Source organism: Phalacrocorax carbo, chromosome 5, assembly GCF_963921805.1.
Source record: "Phalacrocorax carbo chromosome 5, bPhaCar2.1, whole genome shotgun sequence".
Classification (NCBI taxonomy): Eukaryota; Metazoa; Chordata; class Aves; order Suliformes; family Phalacrocoracidae; genus Phalacrocorax; species Phalacrocorax carbo.
In genome coordinates, this window is record NC_087517.1 from 23,216,590 (window position 1) to 23,240,159 (window position 23,570).

Consider the following 23,570-nt stretch of genomic DNA (forward strand, 5'->3'; position numbering starts at 1 on the left):
GTGAAACCAGCACTGATGTTTGAATGTGAGTCTAATTAAACTAAAACTGGAGATGAGTACATTCTGCTCTCTCCTTGCTATGTGGATCAATATCCTCATGTAATGTAAATTCCACTGCTCTGTATTTCCCTCTTTTGCTGTGATTTTCTACTCCAGCCCTGGAGAAGAGCTCTGGTGTCCAGTAACATCTGTTCTAAATCATGTTCTGGAAAAAATGTAAATACAGAAAACTTGAGGTCAGGCCCAGACAAAGCGCTGGGCTAGCTCCCAAGGCCTCTCTGCATCTGGGATTGTTTGATGTCAGGAAGGCCCTACACAATCAGAGCCATCAGTGGTGGTGGCAGCAAAAAGAGACCCTTCAGATAAGGCTTTCCATGGATTTGTTAAAAGGCATTGTAAGCATTAAAGTCTTTTGCTGAGCTCCCTATCTATAAAGATCTATGGCTGGCTGGGTGCTGGCCTCCTCTGAAAAGGAGGGTGTGCTGGGCTGAGGAGTACAGAGGCTTCACCCTGTCCAAATGAGTGAAGGTGGGTCTTCTGTGACCTTTAGAATAGTGTTGGTGTAGATGCCAGCCTCAGCCACTCTCACACTTGTCACGTTTTTCATAATTAGCTTTTATTTGTATCTAATGCTGACAGTGTTGGACGGACTGCCTGCACAGGCCTGCATGCTTCCTGGACCTTTAATTTATCAAAACTGCCAGATTTGACTCAATTGAAGTTTTGCTAAGCAATGATACTGTCACATCAGACAAGTTGAAGGCAACATTGCAGAAGCAAGTGCTAAAGGCTGCATTTGTAAAGGAGTTCAAGTGCCTGGAATGGTCTACTGAAATGAGTACAGCTGGCATCAGCAGACCTTAGATTCAGGTACATTAGAAAATCAACCTAGACACAGGATAGCTAACCCCTTAGTCTCTGTAAGCTCAGTAGTGCTGCTTTTTGTTTTCCTGCTCTAGGGCCTAAGATCTTTTGGCACAGTTCTGGGCATTATTGTTTCCCTAAGACCAATAACTGTGAAAATCGAGCTCTGCTGGAAAAGCAACTGGGAAGCAGAGACATCTTAACTAGAATCCAGTTTTAAAATGTGGAGTTGGCATACATTTTACATTTTTATTGAGTGTGTATTTACCAATTAGTCAGCAGCCTGAGCCAGTGGATTTAATGAACTTCATGTGATTTATGCATAGCTTTTATTAATTGTGCCAGTAGGGATAAATGCTGGAATCAAATAGATGCAGATGTCTCACTTCTTTCTCCTTGAAATAATACTGTTTCTTGTCGTTAAACTACTTTATTTTTAACTACTCTACATGTTGGAAAGTGATACTTTCTTACCTTCCATACTACTGTCCTTCCAAAGGTAAGGCTCAAAACTTACACCGACCCATATTTTCACTGGCCTGGTCTATGCCCAAGGCAGATACAGAGGTTCAGAGAAGAAAGCATTTTCTCTTTCTTCCCTTTCTCCCATCAGTGGAATGTACATTAAATAATAAGTAGGCCACAGAAACAGAGAGCATGTGAATGACTTGAGATCCTGGTAATTCAAGCAGTCAGAGGAAAAGGGGGCCAGCACCTGGCTTTCAATCTCTGTTTCAATGAATATTTAACTACTTTAGGCAAAGTGGGACGCTTTTAACAAATCAGGATGAGAGAAACCTACCTAAGACTATTTTCTAGCCCAGAAGTTAGGTTACTCTCCTGAGAAGTGTGATGTTTGGGTTCAAGTCCCTGTACCAAATCAGTTAAAGGAGGTGTTTGAAGCTACATCTTTCATAACCTAAGAACACAGCCTAATCATTGAGTTTTTGGATATCAGGGGTGGCAGCACTACCTCCTCTGTTTTGGGAAAGGAGTCCCCTTGTGACAAAATCAAAATGTGTTGTTTTTGAGATGCCAGAATAAATTGTTTCAACATCTCTGAAGTTTTTTCATGTTATTTCAGCTGAAACAGTTAGCTAATATGACCTGAATTCACAAAAAAGTTTCTGTTGCCCTAAAATTCCAGTATTAGTGAAGAAATAATTTAATAAAAAAGAAGCCTGGCTAACTTCTAACTCAGGTGCAATTACAATTGTCTGGTCATGGCACTTCCTGAAAAGGGCCCATTAGCGGCTGTGCTTTATAGTTTTTATTGGGATGCTTCTCTTCCACATAGGTGGAAATCACTCCCCTTCAGAAATAAGGAGGGCTGTGATCTTGAGTACCCTGAACTGAAAGTAGATTTAAATTATCCTGGCATGCCATGCTAATGGCCAAGAAGTAGGAACTCCTTTCAGAAATCTTTAAGCATTTTCACCCATTAAACGCCATTTGGAGCTTATATAACTAAATACTAAGCTATTTTTAAAGATAAAACCCCTTATGCACATTGGCAAGTCTAGTGAGATCATTTCATTGACTTTGTGCACTACTTTAATAGTTTCTCATGTTCAAATGCCAGTAATCTAGAAAGGACCATTTGATACCATCAGAAAAAAACCCCAAACATTGGCACCCTTGTGATGTCATTGACTGGTTTTTTTTTTTCCCATTGGGTATGGACAATAAACACATTTTTCTGATGGTTACTAAGTTAAATTGCTATAGTTCTGGTTTTACTAGATGTTAGAAATATGGCTGGATGCCATCTTAGTTACACTTGGCAGCAGCAGAGCACTTCTTGTCCACAGGTTTGACATAGTTCTTTAAAAGGATAAGAAAAGTGCAGTTGCAGGCAGGATTACTGGTTTTGTCTCTTTGGGTCTACAGGAAGTACAAACTTTGCCTCCTCTTCAGTGATGCGATACATGACAGGACATGAAATATTTACTTCTGACTATTTTCATCATCCACAAATAAAACTAAAAAAGGTAATCAGGTGTGCTTTCTCAGCTCCTTGGTTCCCTTGAACCCTCTCCTATCATGGTGTTTCATTACAAGTATGAACTCTGATGGGCTCAGCCTCCTTTCTGTGGACCCAGGTTCACAGCTAGTGTTTGAGGACTCAGGTCTTTCATGAGTAGTGGCATAAGCTACTGCTGTTTCTTGTGTAAGAGGAGCAATACATCATGTAGCTCTTCATAATATGATTGACTATCTCTTCCCCTGTGTGCGTTGAGCTCCAGTGAAATAAGTAATGATGATGTTTAGAATGTCATCATTAGACATCTGAATTTAACACTTCAGCAGAGATGACTGAGAAATTCATCCCTCATAAGGCCGATGTTGCAAATTCTTTGTATGTTCAAACTGTTATCCTAGTCCTGGCTGTCTGCAGCCATGAGGGGAAGAGAAAGAAGGATGAGTGTGATAAGGACATTAGTCCTTTGCTGGCACTGTCAGGTGATACAGGCACTTTCTCATCACAGGCCACACAGCAGCTGTGTAGCCTGCCTGCTCACATCCTACACTGCATGGTTTTATTTTGAAACATAGGAACTAGAGCCCTCTTTCTCTGAAAAATAAATACACAAAGTGCATAAAGCTAAGACTTCATTTGCCAAAAAAGCTACCTAAGGTGTTTTGTATCTCTGCATAAATTTTCCAGATCAAGTCCTAATAGTAGAAACACACACAGAATGCAAAAAAGTATAAGTGTAGTTAACCTCTACTATGTAATTTAGAAATAAAAATAAGAATTTATGGTTCTATATAAATAACATTGCCCTTTTTGTACTGTGGATTGTTCTGAATAAAATTCTGTCAACATAATGATGAAAGAACTGTAATTTGTTTTGAACAAATATGTGACATTGGTTGACCGTAATGAAAAGGGATAAACCATTAAATAATAACATATATTTTAAAGAATATGGGTCATGTCCTACAAGGCCTCACATGATCCATTATTATGCAGTGGCATAATGCGTGGACTTCACATAGATTGCTGGCATGAGTGAGTGTTTGCAGTAAAAACTGAAAATCTTGGTTTGCTGCATGTGGTGTTGTAGACAGTTTTTCTTCTAGAAAACTGCATCTTCAGAGAAGAAAAAATATCTGTGGCACCTCATATTTTTGTGACTGCTTTTTGAAGTTACAAATAATGCAAAATCACTTAATCAAAAATGAAATGTGTGATGAGAGGGAGAAAATTTCCTGCCACTCTACCTTGTGAAAGCAAACAACGAACTATAACTTATGGTCCACAAGTCATGTTTCTTTGCTTTTTGTTATATTAAAATTTAAATATTTTTTTCAATAATGGTAATTTTATGGGCCTCTTTGAAGTGATTTACATGTTTGGTACATTATTTAAAAACATAAATTTTGCTGATTATCTTCAGTTTGCCTCTGTCCACCCACCAGTCTTATATTCATTTAATTTAGACAATGCTGAGCAGCTACATGTGGAATTGATATTTTCCATGAAAGCAAAAGTTATTCTTGTGTTTATTTTATTGAAGAACCTAAGATAAGACTTTTTCATCAAAGATTAGCTTAAGTACTCCTACAGGTTATTGTCTGTTTGTAGAAAGTGTATGGCTCTCAATTACCTCTGAATTAAAAGTGCTTCATGACTTAATTCAAGCATTATGTAGATAGAGTGAGTGCTGAACTTTTAAAATTTATTATATCTTCTACAAATTAAGAGAAATGTGTATTTCTCTCTGCCCATAGCCTTTTACTTCATAGGGCCTTTTAATAATCAAAATAATTAAGACAGTCCTTTCTAAAAGGAAGAGTTTAAAATTCCATTATACATTTCCATTTTAATCATATTTCTCTAAACCATATTAACATGGTTTTCTGATACTTTCAATATTTTTTCCCTTGTATTCATATGCTTAGTATTGGGGCTGGCTTCAGAGGAACTAATTCTAGTGGCAAAGGTGTGCATCAATGTTAGCACTTTCAGGATATGAGCCTTTCTGCTGAGGACAGGAAATTGTAATTATTATTACGGCATTACTTCAATAGGAGACTTTGATGAATCTGTTCACAGTGGTAAAACTGATTTTTAGGTTTTGTCTCCATGGGAAAGTTAGTATAGAGTAAGCCATAATATAAATTTATGATACAGCGACTCAGTGCATGCAAGTGCCTTGCAAAGCTGCTCAAGCTAGATGTGAATCAGACCCTGGAGGCAGTATAGCTGGATGAGTGCAGTGCCATGCCTAAGCTAATTAGTCTTACTGAGAAGTAGGATATGTTATGGAAGAGAGTTATGTTAATACAGCCATACTTCTTGGTTATCCGAAATAGATAAATCAGAAGTATCATTCTGTGGCAATAGGTACACTTGCAGTGCACTAGCTTATCCATGTTGTAACTCTGTGTGGTCCTTTGTAGGTCATTCACACAAGGAATTAGTGCATAGTAACTAATAAAGTGTTAATTCACAACTTTGCATGTTCTGCAATACCCACAGACCCAAGTACCGAATCAGGACACAAACAAAATTTTATGTTGTTATGTCACAAGCTATTTTATAGGGATGTATTATTCAATTACCAGCCAAGAATCTAGTACAGAGTTGTAAGAAAGGCACTGAAAAAAAATCAAAGCTCTATAGTAATTAAGATGTGGAAAACATGTCCAAATCAACTCCCCCAAAAATTTCTGAAATCATTTAGTCCATATTTTCTGGAGTGATGAGAAATTCTGTTACCTACACTAAGATACTATGAAGGAGCCTGATTTTCCAGAAGGGGTGAGCTGTAATGGTTTAAAAATCAGCCCTCCTAGCAACTCAGTTTGAACCCTGAAATCACCACTCACCTTGTTAAAGAAGGGTTCATTAAGCTCTGAGGAATAAAATGTCATCAAAGTCACTAGAATTAGTCATGTATAAGAATTTATGAGAAATTTATGAGAATTTATGGGAAAAATTAAAAATCCAACTAATTCTGTAGCATTTACCAATTTAAAATAAGTGACACTCAAGTACAAAGACTGTGTTCAGAGGGGAATATAGTACAGTGAGCTGATGTACTAATGCAGTCTGCGCCCTGTCAAGAAAGGTGATTTCAGAACAAAACAACATATTTTCACATAAGCAAGTGACTGTAATATCTGAAAGCCAACTCACTTTATTTGTATATATGCATATATGTGTATGTCCTCCTCTGCTCCCATGAGCTGAGGTCTTTGCCAAATTTTTCTTTAAATGCTTTTAGAAAGGACTGGATGGTAAGTATACATATTCTATGTGCTTTGCACTCCCCAACCTCTTACTGCAGGTGGTGTGGCTAGGTATCATAGACTAAAATTGCTGTATGAGGATTGAGATCCCAGTGTTGAAATTCTTTGCAGACCTCTCAGTTTTCTCTAAACATCTTTTCTACATTCTCTGAATATGCTTTGCTTCTACTGGAAGCTCCCATCTGCCTTTTCAAGATGAAAGATAATGAACTACACCTGTGGAAATAATGACACTTTGTTTTTATATGTGTCTAGTATTCTACCATAAGATTCATAGTGTAAGTTGTCAATAAAAGGTTTGCAGTTTGGATTTGGAAGGAGGAAAAAAATCTCTAGATGCTCTTTCACAGGATGCAGACATCTTTAAAGCCTGAAGTTTTTTTCTAGTCCTACTTATTTTTCTAACTCTGTGTTTGACTGAATAGTTTGCTCATGCTTCTTCAGTTTCTCTTTCAAAATATTCCCTCAGAATTTACTGACCTGAGTCTGATTTGTAGATCACTTGTGAACCATCATTAATTGCAGGTCTAATGTTAGGAGTGCCAGTAGCAATTAATCCCTTAAAGGAACGGATTGCTGTAGCATGTAGGTCAGCAGCATTAGTTTCCTTTATCTAGCCAAGATACCTTCTTTACTTCCAACATTTACAAATGTCACACCAAATTGTTGTAGCAACACTGGGAAGCAAATACCTAACTAGTGGCATTTTTGCAGGCTTCAGTCAAGCTTTCTTTCATAATTCCTTTAAACGTTACTGCTGCCAACTACCTTGACTTCAGAAAAAAACCTTCTTTCTTAATGAAGAAACCTACTGAGAGTTTTATCTTTGGCTTCTACCATTTATTCTTTGAAATATATGCTGAATCTGCTACACTCAAATTTGAGATACTAGTTGTATCAATATGGACCCATGGTTTTAAGCCTTTAGATATGCAAATTGTGCTTCTGTAACGAACAAAACCTTGGAGACCATGCAGTTGTGGTTCCACAGAGCCTTTATTGCGCCTCATCATTATGCTAAATTAATACAAATTTCCTGTGTGTCCAGAATTCAAAGTCAATCAAGTGGCTTAATCTCTGAGGGTATGGGATAAAAATGTTATTATTACAGTTTGGAAGAAGGTGAAGGATTACCTTTAAAAGCATCCAGGCTATATGCTAGGACAGCAACTCTGAAACACAGGCCTGGTATGAACTTCTTAACTGATTATGAACTTATAGATCGCCTCCTGCCCTACTTTTGACTGCACAGACTAACTCCCCACGTTTCTGTGATACATTTTTGGCAACTTCAGTAGTTGGCTCTGTAGAGAAGCAGTATTAGAAAGGTATTTGTGATTTGTTACTGTTCTCTAATGCACTGAATGTTCTGACTTTTTATTTTTAAAAGTTAATCGCAATGTTTACTTTTTATGTTTGTTTCATCTTTTCCTCCATATGCTTTGCTTTTCTTAGCTAGAATCCACAAGATGAACCAATGCCAAGTGTCCAGTGAGTTTTCTGAGGTATATTAGCACATGATATACAGCTCTTGAGATCCACAATCTGCAGTTTAAAAACTTGTGCATTAGCAGGTCCAAATGTACTTTTGGAGAATATGTCTAAAATTCATGATACTGTCATGATATTTAGGATTTGTACTTTAAAGTTGCCAAAGCTATTTAAACAATCAGCTTGACTAAATCATCATCCTAATTCTTCTTAGAAGGAATAGCTGTCTTCTTATTGTGTAGAAGAAATAATGAGTGGCTCCATCGTTGATGCTATGTTTGTGAGGATTTTTTTGATATCTTTTGTTTCTGAGCAATTTTGAACATTTCTTATACCTCCAACACGAGATGTAGGTTTACTTTGGAAGACAGGGAAGGACAAAATAGTCACTTGAGGTTCTTTCTAATCCTATTTTTTTCAACATCACTAAACAAATAAACTGCACCAACAGGCTGAGTCCCAACCATGACATAATGCTGATGGGACAAGCTTACATCATAGCAGGCCTCTGGGTGCACAGCACCTGTGTAGGTGTTCCAGTGTTTCTAATTCAAAGCTAGTACCTCAGACAAATACCTACAGAGAAGAAAAAATGGGGCATGTCCAGAAAATTGAAGAATGCCTGGCTTTCCTTTGTATTCCTCTTTGCATGGGATTTCTACTTCTGCCTTCCAGAAGCTCAGGCTGATCGGGTGCAGCGCTAACAAAAAAGCAAAAGTAATACAATGTCCTGTTATATGCAGTTAAAGTTGACCTTGAAATGACCTTTGCATTGAAGACTCTGATATACACCTTGTAAGGAGTTACCTCAAGTTCAGGTGTCTATTGGAGATTTGGTTTGCTTGAATTTGTTTTAAGTGGACTTCTTTCCTGGTCATTTGAATGTTAGCAACCTCACAACAACAACAACAACAACAAAAACCACCCTAAGAAAGAGCATTTCCAGTCCAATCCAAGTCTGTTTAGCCTGATTTTCTCTCTCTGACAGTAACCAAGAGCAAAAGCCTAGGGTATAGTACAAAAGTAGGGCAAGCAGAGATATTTGCCCAGAACACCCTCCAGCCTAGCATGGTTTGTGGCTCAGGGATTTCCCGATCCGGAAGTGATCTCTTTGTATTTAATTGCTCTCAGTAGGTTTTTCCCCCGTGAAATTCTTCATTCACTTGGATTGATTATACAGCATTGCTCAAACAGCAAGAGAGACATCACCTACCTTACATGATAATGTAAGATAGCTATTTCTTATCACCTGGTGGCTATTGGATTAAGCAGGTCTTCTAAAACCAAGAAATATGCTGTGATATGTAGTAATTCCAGCACACCTGACGTGTCCTGGTTTTCATCAGTAACTGTCTCTTCTGAAAAGGTCGCAAGAATTAACCAAAAAGCAGCTTCTACAACCACCTTGGGTCAAATTTAAGGAAGGGAGGAAAGATAATGATCAGTTAAGTTTTATTCATTGTCTAGAAGTAGTTACTGCCATTCAGGATGGTTCGGCATGATTTTCTTCCTGAAGTTAAAGTTGTAGCTGTGTAAACCTCTTGGGCTTTGACTGGTTAGTTGACTAGTTGCAGCACCTCTGGAACCCACTATTAGATGTTATTACATGCAGGGTATATGAGGGGTTGTGTATATTCAATGTGTATGGGAAGACGTGTCTTCAGGACTGTACTTGCAGAAGCATGCTGTTTGCTGACAGGTTTCAGTCTTACCTGTGTTGGTCACTGACAGTTTAGTTCTTTGGTATGCTTTGTTTAATCTCTGCCTTTTCCCTCTATAGTTAAATCACTCACAATAGAAACTGAAAGAACTGACAAATACTGAAGGATCAGAATTGTGTTGGAAGGGAAAAAACAACAAAAGCCAAGATTCTAACTAATTATGGATCTTGTTTCCCAACAAAGTGTATCTAAAAGCCATTGTCTCAGGCTTCAGAGACAGCTAAATGATTGATTTCACATAAAATATTTGTTGTTCTAATTACAGTATCATCTGGGTCATTGGCAACAAACAGATGCAAAAACAGCCTTTACATACCATCTTGAAAAACTTATGATTTGCTTAGTGTGCTTTATAATCTAAAGCATATGGCCTTGCATAGAACTGCAGTATCCAAAATGAAGCCATAAGTAATGAATCACTGGGTGGAAGAAAATGCATTGCTTCTGTTACAAGTTCTTTCAGTGTGTGTATTCAAATGGTTCTGTTTAGGGTTATAAACAAAAGGCTATGCTCACAGTTTTAGCAGTGTGTTACAGATTCTGGGATGCACATGACATCAAAGAGGCTACACTAATTTCCCTAGCAGTCTATGCCTCTTGGCACTATGAGCACACTCCATCTGAATAAACAGAATTCTAGTTCACCACAGTTGTGTGGGGGATCTGAGGTGATCATAAAGCTTGGTTTTGTTTTATTTTAAATCTTTCTGTTATAGGACTTTTAACCCCTCCAGATTCTGTGTTTTCAGTGAATCTGGGAACTACATTTGGAGCTATAGACTTAGACTACAAAGCACTTGACGCTGAAAACAATTAAATCTAACTTAGTATTCTTACCTACCAAATCCAAGTAAGAGCTTCGAGTACACTGGAGTTGCAGGATTTGCTAAGGACTAATCACTCTTTCTAAGCATTAATATATATTTTTAAAGTAGTTGAGTCTTCTCCCTTAGCAACACTTATGTGAAGCTTCAGTAAGCTATTTTGTGAGACTTAGCAAGGGGTGAGGCCTTGTTACTCCTCAGAGGACATCTGATTTATTGTTCTTTCCATGCTTGCTTGTCACTAGCAGCATGAAGAGCACCAGCCCCCATAAATATTCCTGGACACTCTTCTGTAGAGCAAGGGACTGAGGGAATTTGGTGGCAAGAATGGTTCCCATCATACTATATCTCATTATATCAACAGAATGGATAGCCTTACTGACATTTGCAGAGCTCTGAAGCTACTGCTAGGTAAGCTTGAAGTATCCTGGAGAGAATTATAATTGTTAATAGTATTAAATATGCCAATATGCCTCCAGGCTCCTGATGTTACTAGATTAATCAAACCCTCTGATACCAGAACTTAGGTTCTACTGCTTCACCATTAATGGTTGATTATTCCCTTTTCTTGTCTTCCTTAGTTTCTCAGAATCTTACTTGATTGTTTCATTTTTTTTATCTTTTTCCTGTCCATTTCTTTTTCCTGTAGTTTTCTCTTTCCCCTCTTATTAGCCTCAGAAGGGGAAAGAAGGTATTACTTAAGGTATTACTTAAGTCACCAAGTAGTCTTGCTCTTTATTCTCTCCTGTCCTATGTTGTTGTCTCTCAGTGTGGTTTTGCTTGTGCTGAGATTAAAATCTTTCAGAGACAGGGTGTTTATTTTCTATCAGCCTCCAGCATTTTTGCAGAACTACTATAATATTGTTACATTTATACTATGTAGCATAGATGTGATAACTTCATTATTCCCAAATGAAGCTACAGATTATTCTACAGTACTTGTTCTGTGAAGCCTATTAGACCTGTTATCCTGTCCTTGTTTCTGATGCATTTATAGTTGGTAGCATTTAACAGACAGTGTACAAATAGCCTGTGATGTAGGCCAGGTACGTCTTAATGTTTGCTCATCCTAAAATGACACTGACCACAGTTTAGTACAGGGATGTGCAATATAGCTCTGTGTTAACTGGCTTGAGTATGGCAGGCAAGCAGGCGCAGCAGGAGCTCAGTGGGGGCTAACTGCCTGAGTGTTCACTCTGCTTCTCAGCCAAGTTTTTAATTTTACTCCCATTTTGCACTTACGGTGTGATGCAAATTTGTGCAAATGGTGGAGAATCATGGGAATAAGAAAGGGATAAAAATATGTTTGTATGAACACCCATGGCCAAACAGCATTTATGTGCCCTTTGTAAATCTCTGTTTTAAAATAAAGCTAAAATAATTAAAATCATAAAGCCTAGTTAATTTACAGCATTTTTTACTACATAAGTGACATTCAGTCACTCCCATTTAACACTGATATGAGTGGGACCACAATCACTAGCCCCTTGAGTCCTCTGCTTGAACAGACATGTATAGTGCACAGGAAAATTTAGCTGTTCCTTGAAATCAACATGCTGCACATAATTATCCACTTAGCATCCGGTCCAGGAGGAGGTTGCATATTATCATTGTCTGTGAGGTCATTTCTGCATTTGCCTAAGACTTCAAGAGAAAAAGTGAAGTTAACTTGCTGCCTTGAAAATGATTCAAAACTGGAAAAGCTTGAAAACATCAAAATACATACAAATTATCAAAGGAGAACAAAGACGAGTTTTTCCACAAAAGTCTTCTCCCCAGGCTATAACAATGCTTTACATAGGCATGATCAATATATCCAGGCTTGAGAACCAAAGTCTTTTGGAATAAATTAGACTGGCAGGAAAAGAAACAAACAAAGAACAAATTAACATGATTTTAAACATTGCTTAAATTTTCATGAATGTAGACCTTGAGATGTTATGATGAGATCCCATGAGCCTGTGCTAATATTTGCTTATAATTAAGGGTTGCACTTTCATGTTTCATCTGATTTTATATATTGGAAATCAGCCACATGCTTACTATTTTTATTGGTCATACTGATTTATTTACTTTATTTGCTTACTCTGATAATAATAGATATGATCCCCTAAATGGCCCCATTACTTTTCCTTTAGCAGGCTGCCCCTTCTCATACTCTAAATCTCCCCATCTGCGTAATTAGAGAAGGACTACCCTTCCTGTGATGTTAGGTTTGTGTTCACCTATAACAGAAGAAGAGACAAGACTAAACCCTTCCAAACCTGCTTTGGGTAAATGCGTTCAGAAGGAAAATTAGAGTATTTGGCTCCACCTTTCAATATGTGTTGTAGTGGATGGAGTCCCTTCAGCAAGGGAACCAGCAACACAGCTTGCTTTGTGGCATGGACACATTGGCAAAAACCCCTTCTGTGCCTTGCTAAAAGTAAGATGTCACCCACAGTTCAGAGCCCGCTCTGTGCTGCACCAACTGTAAAACAATCCAACTCGCCATCAGTAGATTTTACAAGTTCCAAATGCAGTTGTAGCTGCCTCATCACCATTTTCTCTGCAGAATTCTCCATATAGGAAAAATTAGCAATGTTTGGCAAGGTTATCAGCATCAAAGGGTTTTTCAAGCAAGGGTTTAATCATGAACAGTTTATGAAGACCCCAGCTTCATTTCAGAGAGCAAAATCTGATGATTCGCAGTTCGCTGAAGAGTGTGCCCAGTACTTGGTCCCCAAGTTTTCAGCACCAAGAGAAGCAGGACATGCAGGACATCTAGGACGAGATCTTCACTGAATATCAAGTGAGGTCATCTGCCTCATGGGAAGTCATTAGAAAAATACAATTTTGCAGGCACTGTTTTGAAAGTATTGGTCAGGGCCCAGGTCCTAGTTGCAAAAGTCCTTGTGTCAGTGCTAAAGAGCAGTTTGAAATATTTTGTTAAATCTTACTGTTTGGCAGTTTGTGCATCTCTGAAAGAGTCCTTTGCAGCTTATGAAAAGGACGGATTTTTAAACCGAAAAAAATCATCTAAATAAGACACAGCATAAGAAATGTGCTAACCATTTCCAAGCCAAGAGATTGTCATAAAAAGTGTCAGAATGATGGATTTAATGGCTAACTGAAGAAAAATATTTCGATTTCAGCCATACGAAAGCAAAGAAGAAGAATCCTGTGGAAATTCAGAGCTGAAAATATGTCCCAGAAATCAAAAGATCAATATAAAATCTTCTGCAGATTGAGACGAGATGAGACAAAAATCACATTAGAGAAATCAATTCATATTAAGCTGGAAGTGATCTATGTCATATCTTGAATAGTTATTAACTTCAGCTTGAGTCAAAACATACCTTTTCTAAAAGCTTCCAATCTCAACCTGAGCTTCCATCATACTGCTAAATATTCTTTTTCTCCTGACTGATTGCTTTCACTATGTGCTGTATTTTTGGTCTAAAATTTTCTTCCACTCTGACCATTAGACAGTTCAGACTTCTGTTTCTGAAGGTGAAAAACCGTCCACCTTCTATATAGGGGTTTAGACTTGCTTCAAATCACCTCTTAACCTTGTTTTGAAAAAAAATGAAATACAACAGTTTTCTTAAATTTCTCACCATATGGCAGATTTTCCAGATTTCAGATTGTTCTTATCCTGAAAACATTCTGCAGTTTACAGCACCCACTTTAAAATAATTCTGCACTCAATCATAAAACTGTTTTCCTATTTCTATCGAGTAGTCCTCTGCTTTGCACCCAGTCTACTTCATATTCAGCTGAATATCTGTGATGATCCCCAAGTCTCTCATGGACACACCGCTTTCCAGCTATGCAATTCCCAGTTCTTAAAAATGTAATTTGAATGTTTGGCTTTGCATTTAGTTGAAAACACATGTCTTTTTAATCTATCTGAGCACTGCAAGGTCCTGCTCTATTGGCTTGGGCTCTCACATATCAAAGAAATAAAAAGGATAACCAATAGTGGTAATAAAGGAGTAAACAGAAATGCCATCAGTTTATTTACTTATAAATACTTCAACAGATTTACCCATTTGCCAATTTCTAATTTCCTTCACTGTGGGCAACATCAATTTTGTGGTGGCTTTAGGGAAGCATCTACATGAGCCTGCTCACTTATGTGTATCAGCCTCTCTGGGTTTGAGGGAGGAAAGGAGGAGGATGCCCAGAACCTCAGCCACCCTACACTTGCTAGATCAGCTGATGTAGTGCACATGGCAGAAGGCATTTTGCCTACTCTGTGTTATTTCTGCACTGCAGTAAGGAATTTACCAATAAAGAAATTGTAACCTAAGGAATTTCTGCGCTTAAGAGTTACAAAGGAAACGTTTTCTTCCAGTCAAAAGGGGAACAGATCTCTAACTTTAAAATGGTGCTAAAGGACAGGTTGAAGGAAGTACATGTGCTCACTTTCTCGTCTGGTTTCTAAATTTGTAGCAAACTCAGGAGCCTGGACATGCCAGAGGCACTTGGCACAATTTTGGTGCAGTATAGACAATACCCTGTTAATGATACTGGTGCTTCTGCTATTGCTATTAAAATGACAAGTGACTTTTTTTCTTATTGGTGGCTCTAAGTTTGTCATCAAAGCAAAATATTTTAGAACAGCATTTAAAATGCCTATTCAACTGCTGAGTGTTGAGCACATGTTAATACCATTTTTTCCAGATATGGTAGGTTATGATAAACGTTACCAGATTTTGTACTGTTCATGCAGTATGCTACTAAACACTAAGACAAATGGGCCCACTGAAAGGGTATTTCCTTTGGAGGACACAAGCTGCAGACCACCCATAGAATACACAGAAATAATTAAGAGTCAAGACAAAAGGCTAGAGCAAAACATTGGTGTCTCAGAATCCAAATGAATAAAAGAAATTTTTAAAACAAAGACTATACATATAAGTGTTTTGAAAAAATAATATGAAGGCCACAACAGCATTTGGGGGAAGGGAAAAAAGAACACCCTGTCATATTATCATACTGTTTGAAAATTTCTAAATATTTGTGTGCTGTGTTGTTACTTCTGGAAAGCTGCAGAGAGGTGTGTGAAATTATGCAGAACCAGCCTCTTGCTAGGATAAAAAAATTATTTGTGGAGAGGTATTTGAGAACTACATTGCTGTAAAAAGGAGTTCATATGGCCTTGCAACTGAAAATATTGCTTGCAAAAATTGCAGACCCTGCTGTCCTGAGACAGAAGACTCTAAGATCAATTTGAGTAAATTTCAGAGCAAACAGAGAGAGATAGGATTTAGTTATGGCAGGTCTTCCACAAACTTCCAGAGACTTCAGAGAGAACAAAATTTCACCTATGTCCTACCTAGATATTAGAGAAAAAACTTGCCAAAGACACGGATATTACTTGGGCACCCCATTTCCCCAGAAGTATTTTCTGGAACACTTTCTGCCTTGTCTGGTTATGTACAACACAGGTAAGTAGCAAAGGTTCAGACTCAGCTGTCACAATCTCTTTGGCAAAAATATAAAGGTTTACTGAACTTGAAAGTATAAAGCACTGAAGCTTTGGGTATTAAATTAGCAAGCAGCATAAGCGTATTATTTAAAATTTATTTTGTATTACTGGAGACATGTAACCTTTCTTTATAAAATTGTTTTTGAATTTTAGACCCAGCTCTGCAGTCAGTTCCCTGGTGGCCGTTTAACCCACCATCCCTCCTAGGTGTTGTGAGGGAACATGACGGTTGGCATGAAACAAGTGCTCCCCTCCCACACAGACATTGCAGTCCCACACTGGGAGGAAACTAGTATCTTTCAAATTTTACTCTTGAGAGGGAGAAAGACAGTGAGAGACAGAAAATCTCCCAGAACAGTCAGTCATTTGGCTGAAAAAGCCAAAGTTCAACCACCTCCTCTATCTCACTCTGTAATTGCAGAAAAGTACAATAGTTGCAGACTGTAAAACCTCCTTTGTAATATTACCTGCTCCTTAAGGCCGGACCTTACAGATTTGTGAGATTAGAGCCCTGCTTATGCACAAGCCATACTGACTTCAGTTTTGAAGTGTTTAAAGGAACTTATGTGCTACTTGATCTTTGTGCTGGTCTTTTGTATCAGAGCATGTTTCCCATGCGGTATGGAATGCAAATGTGATAAGATGTATATTTTTCCTTCAGTGCCACCACAACCTGTTCTTATTCATACTGATGCTAAAATAATTTTTAACAGGGAGATATCAGAAAAGTCAAAGGCATTGGGAGAATTATTTGAAAAGTAAATGACCTTTCCTTACCCCCCACAGTGTCTTTTAGTAACCTAGTGATTCTGATTTATCCTGAAAGTAGTTGTCCTGGTAATCTAGAGGATGTGCCACAGAAAGCACCTGGTAAAATAGAGTACAGCTCACCATAATATCTTTTTTCCTTAATTAAAAAAAAAAGGAGGTAATAAAAAGGCTGTTAGTTCTTTTCAGAATCCACCCCTTCTGAAATATTTCCTTCATCTTTAAACTCTGCTTTCCAGATGACTTTAAGCAACTTTACAACACATCACAAATTATATTAAGAAAGCATAATTCCAAACCAGTCTGATTACTCTGATTAAACAGAGGGCCATGTCAAGAAGGTAGCCTTTTTATATAATAAAAATGATGATAATAGACTAAGTCTCATCAGTCAAAAGGCTTTATTACTGTCTACTGTAGAAAAATGGTTTTGCTGCTGCTGAATGATGTATCCCAAGCTAGTCACAATATACCTCATTTCCTGCTTAGATAACAGAAGATACTAAGATAAAGTGTGAAAGGAATAAGGCGCTGTGTGATATAGATATATGAAAGAATAAAAAATGTTACAAAAGTAAAAGTGAAGTTCTGCTGAAAAACTTGTGTTTGAACTAAGTTTCAAAAGAGAAAACAAAGATCCCCAAACTTCTGTGTGCTTACTTTGGTTTGGACAGACTTGCTAATAAATCCAGGACCAAACAGGACAGAAGAAAAGACTGTTTACAGACTAAAATACACTAAGACGTTCACAGCACCTGGCACAGCTTAAAACTAAATTGTGTTATCTTACTGTAGGTTCAGAAAACTGTCTTGAACAGAAGCTGAGAACACCTCGTCGACGATGTCAGCAGCCCAAAATGCTGAATAGCCCTGAGGACAACATGTACTATAACCAGTTAAATGTGAGTTCAAAGTGGCAATAAAGCTGTTTTACTGGCTTTGTTTCCAGTTAATAATTCTGTTATTAATACCTGTTTCAGCCCCTCCAGCCCCACCCCCACGTTCTTCTGCTCTCGTCTTGAACATGTGCTTATGCTCTTTATCTGTTGCTTTCATGTCAGGATGTCTGCCTTCACGGTGAATAATTGATGTGGTTTATCAAAGACGAGCAAGATGCATGCTTCATCAGGCTCACTTGAGCCCTTTGATCAAAAAAATTATGCTGTGACTTCTGATATTATCAGCATCTGCTTGCATTCAACACAAAATCACTTTGAATTAAAAATTAACGACTTGCTGCTTTGCTTTGACTGTGTGTTCTTGGCCCTCTCCACAGGGAACTCTAGAATATCAAGGGAGCAAGAGGAAGCCAAGAAAACTTGGGTAAATATCTATCTTCTTAGTTCTAAGCAACTGTAAACAGAAAAAGTCCTTTGTGATATTACAGAATATGCAAAACTTTCTAGAGAGATTTCTAAAAATAAACAATTAACATATTTCTGTGCATTGACATTGGACATTTTCTGCAGAAGCAAATGTAAAATGTGCATGTACTGCTGTCTGCAGACACTAGAACGGATTCTTACAAAATATGCTCCCCAGCTCTCTCCGAGTACCACTACTACTACAAAAAAAGCCTTCTTCATGTTTTTAAGTGCATTTAACACTAGTGAAAGGTGCCAGATGAAGGGTGTTGAAATTGAAGTTCTCTGACCTAGAACACAGACAGAAGCCCTGCCAGCTTTGCAGCAGCACACTCACAATGGACTTCAGCCTCCTTGGGGAGCACATGTTAAGAACTGACAGAGAGGTCACTCTGCCCAAAAGGAAGTTGCTCCTTCTCTGTTGAACTGAGTCAGTTCTTGTCACATGAGCATTTATCACCTGGTGATAGGTAGAAATTACTGAAAACAATTTACAAAAGCCAGGTTGGCTACTATACAATTGCCAAAATATTTCATTGACTGATCACATGGACCAGAGAGAACTGATGGATGCTTGGTCTTGCAAATGCATCTACTCCAAACACATGCAAGAAGTTTCTGTATTATTTCCTCTGATGTTACTTAGCTTCTGAATACAACTGTATGAATAGGAGGTCTTTGAGTCAAGGTTAAAGCCCAAAATTTTGCACGACTGCACAAGATTTGGTTTATTCTATTTTCCTCCCCTAATTTAAAAAAGTATCCCTGTTCAGGCAATAAAAACACTAAGGTGGGACCTGCAGTGCTCATCATACATCACAGGAAAATGAAAGCCCCTGGGTGTCAATAGGGCTTACCCCCAAAACTGCTGAGGTGGTCTTTGGCTCCTATTCACAGCAAACCATCAGCTGAAATATGTTATCAAGATCATACCCTACTTGTGGAACATATACAGACAAAAAAGCCACATTGCTCAGATGAAATGCCCATTTGATGCGAATAGTTGGTCTATCATAATGTACACCAAAACTGAAAGACTATATTGCATGTCACTGATCCTCAGAACCATTCAGAGTATAATCATAAAAAGTAATAGCAAAGTAAATGTATAAAAGCTGTATTTTTCTCATCAAATCATCCCATCTTTTATTTCCTTTCTTGTAGTAGCACTCTTCTTTTCACATCTACAGAGAAGTTTCTAATTCTGAAATATTGACAGAACTAATTTTTTAATCTAATAAATTATGTTTGTTTTCTTTCAAGCCAAATCAAAGTGCTGGACAGAGAGGATGAGTATTACAAATCATTGTCAGCTGTTGAATCTATCCCTGAAGATGACAGCTTTCACAGTTCCCCATCTTCTCCTTCTTCAAGAGGTGTGTCTTTTGCTCAAAGCTGAACCTCACTTATTCTATTGACTAATACTGGTAAGAGTATTTTCATGCTGGTAATCTCTTGCAATTAACTTTTTGTGTGCATGTTTATATAATAGATTAAAAAATACAATTTCAGCTAGTAACTTTATTTCACTAAATTTAGACCTGGTTTTGTAGCTATAAATTGTCCCGTTTAGCTGTATTTCTATAAGAAATTCAAGTAAGTGGGAGCAGCACTACCTGTATGTATTGATGTTAGTAATGGACATGTTTCTTTAGCAGCAAGGTTAGTTTATACAGTTCCGACCCCTTCTCCCCTGCTCTCCCTCGGCTGCTGTTCCCACCCTGTGCCATCCCTTCTGTTGTGCTGGCACAACTGCTGGTAGAGCTGTGTGAAAAATAAGATCAAGGAACTGAACTGGATTAAAATAACTCTGTACTAAAAATTTTCCTTTGGGGTCATAGAGAAAATGTTTTGTATTTCATTAGACTGGTATTAAACATTATCCTTTATAACTTTCTGTGCTGTGTATGGCTTTTAATACTACAAGAATGTACAGAGTAAAATAATCTAAAATAATAATTGTTGTCTCAATTTGCCTTGTAAATATTTTTCTTATAAGGATTAGTTTGCCATAAGTTTAACTTGAAGAATTATTTGAGATATAAGAAGCAAAACAGTTTTAAAGCTAACATTTCACACACTACTTCATACAGACCTTGCGACTGAAACCATCATTATGACTAGTTATTCTTGTTATCCATGCAAGTATTTATTTGCTTTCTTAACCTGTATCTCTGGGCTCCAGTGATTCCTAATTTCCACAGCCCTTTTGTATGTAGCAGTGAAAAAAATGTCACCTGCATTTTTTTCTACTTGCTTTTCATTTTCTTTCCAAATCCTTAATGAAACAATATGTAACTTTCTATGGAATGCTGAGATGCTTTGCTGGTAACCGTTTCCATGAAAGAAGCTGGCTGTTTCTTCTTACTCTTTATTTTCTGTTTCCGAGCCACAGTTTTGCTCTGTGACAATTCTTCGCTTCTTTTCCACACAAGCTCTTGCCAAAAACTTGCAAATAAAATGTTCATGTGTACTGCCTTACGAATAGCCCGAAACTTTTTTTTTTGGTGTGAAACCATGCTGATTAAATCTGACCATATATTATATAGACCTAATTAAGATCCTTGTTTTTATCTCCCCTCTGGTGTGTTTACCCTGATCTGTGCTAACAAACCTTCCTGTGGAGGTGCAGTTCACACCTGTTCCTTAAGTTACAGAATTTCTTACTATGAGGGTTCACTGGCCAAGGAAAGACGGCATGAGAAATGAGACCCAAGCGCTCTCAGGGCATCCCTAAGCCAGAATAGGGTTTGAAAGGAAAAAAGATAATGAAATCGATAGTTCAGCAAAAGTTTTCTCTCTCTTAATAAACACAGAAATTAAGTCAGGCAGGGCAGATGAGGATAAGAGAAGGATTCAGCTGTTCCAAGAAGACCAGTCCTTCACTCATTCATACCCAAAATGTGACAGAAGGTTGAAACTAAAAGTTAAAATCCTGCCAGAGGTTGAAGTCCTTCAGTTTACTCCTCATTCTCCTCTGCTGTGCATCTGGGTAGATGTACTTTAAAGGCACTTTAGAGCCTTTAAAATTTAGGGACTTCTTAAACAACAGAGAATTGGTGAGTAGCTGCAGTTTAATTAATGATATTAAAACATGCAGTGCAAATATGAATGGCAACTAATATGAATGCATGTGTGCAGATCAGTATCTTTATATTTTGTCAAAATGTAACAAGAATGAGTATTTGTTATGATATCTCACTATAAATAACATATAACTTTTCTTTTTCTATGCAATGTATAAATTCTCTACTAATTTTTAACATATCTGGATGGAAAATAGCATTATTTTAAGAGTCAAAAGACTTACTCTGCTCTTATATTGGCATAGATCACATGGAGTTCTAGCAATATCAGTGCTCTGTGGTTGCATCCTTCCTTTTTGAAAACTATTTGGGAAAACAAAGTGTTATTATTCTTACTGCAGTTCATATCATTATTATGCATAGTTAGAGTTTATCAGTTGTTTTAGTTAAATGGTAGTGAAGTTTCCAGTCAGGTGTTACATCACCTGTCTAAAAGCCAACAGTTAACCTTATGCCGAGTAATTCAGTACCCTGAGTAGTTCTATTAATTTCATAAAGAAGTAAAGTGAAAAATAATATATAATTCAGTGAAGCACTTAAGCCAAAGCCTAAGTCCCTCTGAAATCAATGAAATTTCAGCACGTGATTAAGTGCTTTGCTGAATGGGGGCCTGAGTTAACAAGAGTGGCTTCAGAACATTAAATAGTAAAGCACAAGCAAAATGCAAACACACCCTAAGTACATTCCTTAGGTTCTTTTTTTTCTTCCCAATTGTTATGCCATCAGAAATGGGCTTCAAAGAGATTTTAAGCAGTCTTTAATTGCATGGAAAGGGTAAAATGCAATATTTTCCTTGTTACATGTAATGCCACTATCTAAATCTGCTATAATTTTTCAAATTAGTTTAATGTTGCTAATATTTTTACACTGAAGTTACAATCTAAAAGCTGCTGTTGAGTAGTGTGTTTTCATTCTTGCTACTTCTTGGCTAAAAACTGTGCACAAAAACTGTGCGTTTTACTATTTCATAACTTATCCCCCTTTCCTCATTTGTTTTTGATCAATTCACTTTACCCTCACTAGATAAACCCTGTGAGGTGGCTGTCTCTCATCCTCATTTTACAGCACATATATGCCTTTAGATTATTAAAAGACGTGTCCTCAGCTTGCTGAAGAGCCATGCAGTTGCATTAAAACTGGCCAAAAAGTCGAGCTTCCGTTCCCACATTGATAGATATGTGTGTTTGGGTTGATTGATTTGTGCGTGAAAAGGCGTACAGGAGACATGTCAGTGTGATGATCATAGTCAGTTGAAGCATATCAATGTGAATTGCTTATATTTTCTCATTTGGTTTTGATACCATTGAAGCATTGTTCTGATTTATTTCCTTTTACATATATTATTCTGACACATTAATGTATTTTGGTTAATTGCTCATAACATATCTTGTTCTTAATATTTCATAAAAGTAAAGAGTTTAAATTCTGTTAGGAAGAAGACAATTTCTTAGGGTGTAATATACTAAGCAGTTTTCAGTAGATGGGAGAGAAAAGGGTGAAGCTCAACAAGGGATTTTAGTAGATTTCTTCTGTAGACCATAATGGCACTAGAAACCAGTTTTTGCTGAGGACAATTTCTGCCTTTCAGTTATGGCAGCTTAAAAACTCTCTGTACCAACAAAAATCAGGCAGGGAGCTTTTGGAGATTAGCTCCTTTCACTTGGTAATTTTAAACATGCTTCTCACTTAAACATTTACATCACTTTAGTAACATAAAGGGACCTTAGAATAGGAGTAAATTGCAGCCATCTTAAATTTGCCCCCACTGTGACCTCCCTCACCCATACACTGTAAGAGTGGTGGAAAGGGCTTTTGTGCACTGAAGGCCTTTTACATGGCCCCTATCCGGCCATCCAAGGAGTTGTTGTTACTGAGAAGCTTATAAAATATGGCTATAAATAATGTAAAGCTAAGGACTTTGCTGAATCCAATCAGACCAAAAGTTTATTTTCCTTTCGGTGGTAACAATCAAAACCAAATTTTTCAGTGGTAGGTGCAGAACTGGACAATTACAAAGGCACCTTCCTGAAAGGAAAATTTCTTCCTAACAGTAGACAGCTACTGGTTATCTTATGTCATTTAGCCTAGTTGCTAATATAAGCGTAATGCTTTTGCAATTATATACTTATATGATATTTTTCTTTGTTTTCTATAACTGTGAATGTTTATACTTCCAAGCAATTGTCTCATTGTGTTTTAATTCCACTAAGTTCCTGACTTCAGGTATAGCATTATATTTAGATCCCTTCAATTTTTGCTATACTTTATTTAAAGATAGTCTTGACTGGATAATCTCTAACCTTCATTGTCATAACCAACATCCATTATTGTGAAGGAATATTTTTTATTTCTATCATCTGTCATCATGAAAACCAGGTATGGTTTTAAATATGGAAGACATTAAAAATTAAAAATAAATATGAAATTGAAGATCTGTAGTGTCTTTAGGTCTATTCTTATTTGATATTGAATTCAATAAACAGTAGGAAAACAGGATGAGTTTCGTATACTTTGTTATGTGGTTGTCTCTGATAGTGCAAGACATTAATGCCTGAAGCCTTCAGTTTTAATACACAATGGTCTCTTTTCAGTATCCATTGATCTTTGCTTGATTTCATGCATGTGAGGACAGATGATCAAATCTCACGTTTTAGAACTCAGGTCCATAACTGTAAGTAGAGTTTCTTCACAAGTTTCCTTTTTAGTGAAAATTA

At 37.3% G+C, this 23,570-nt stretch overlaps 1 protein-coding gene across 1 annotated transcript in view; it reads left to right on the forward strand.

The window, feature by feature from the left end:
- Window positions 1-23,288, forward strand: part of MYO3B (myosin IIIB) — a 201,752-nt gene extending 178,464 nt beyond the window's left edge. The window contains exons 32-34 of the mRNA XM_064453241.1: window positions 17,202-17,308; window positions 17,683-17,729; window positions 19,034-23,288. Of these exons, the coding sequence (XP_064309311.1) occupies window positions 17,202-17,308; window positions 17,683-17,729; window positions 19,034-19,169 (290 nt within the window). The 3' untranslated portion in view covers window positions 19,170-23,288. The remainder of the gene's footprint in view (window positions 1-17,201; window positions 17,309-17,682; window positions 17,730-19,033) is intronic.
- Window positions 23,289-23,570: the final 282 nt, after the last annotated feature.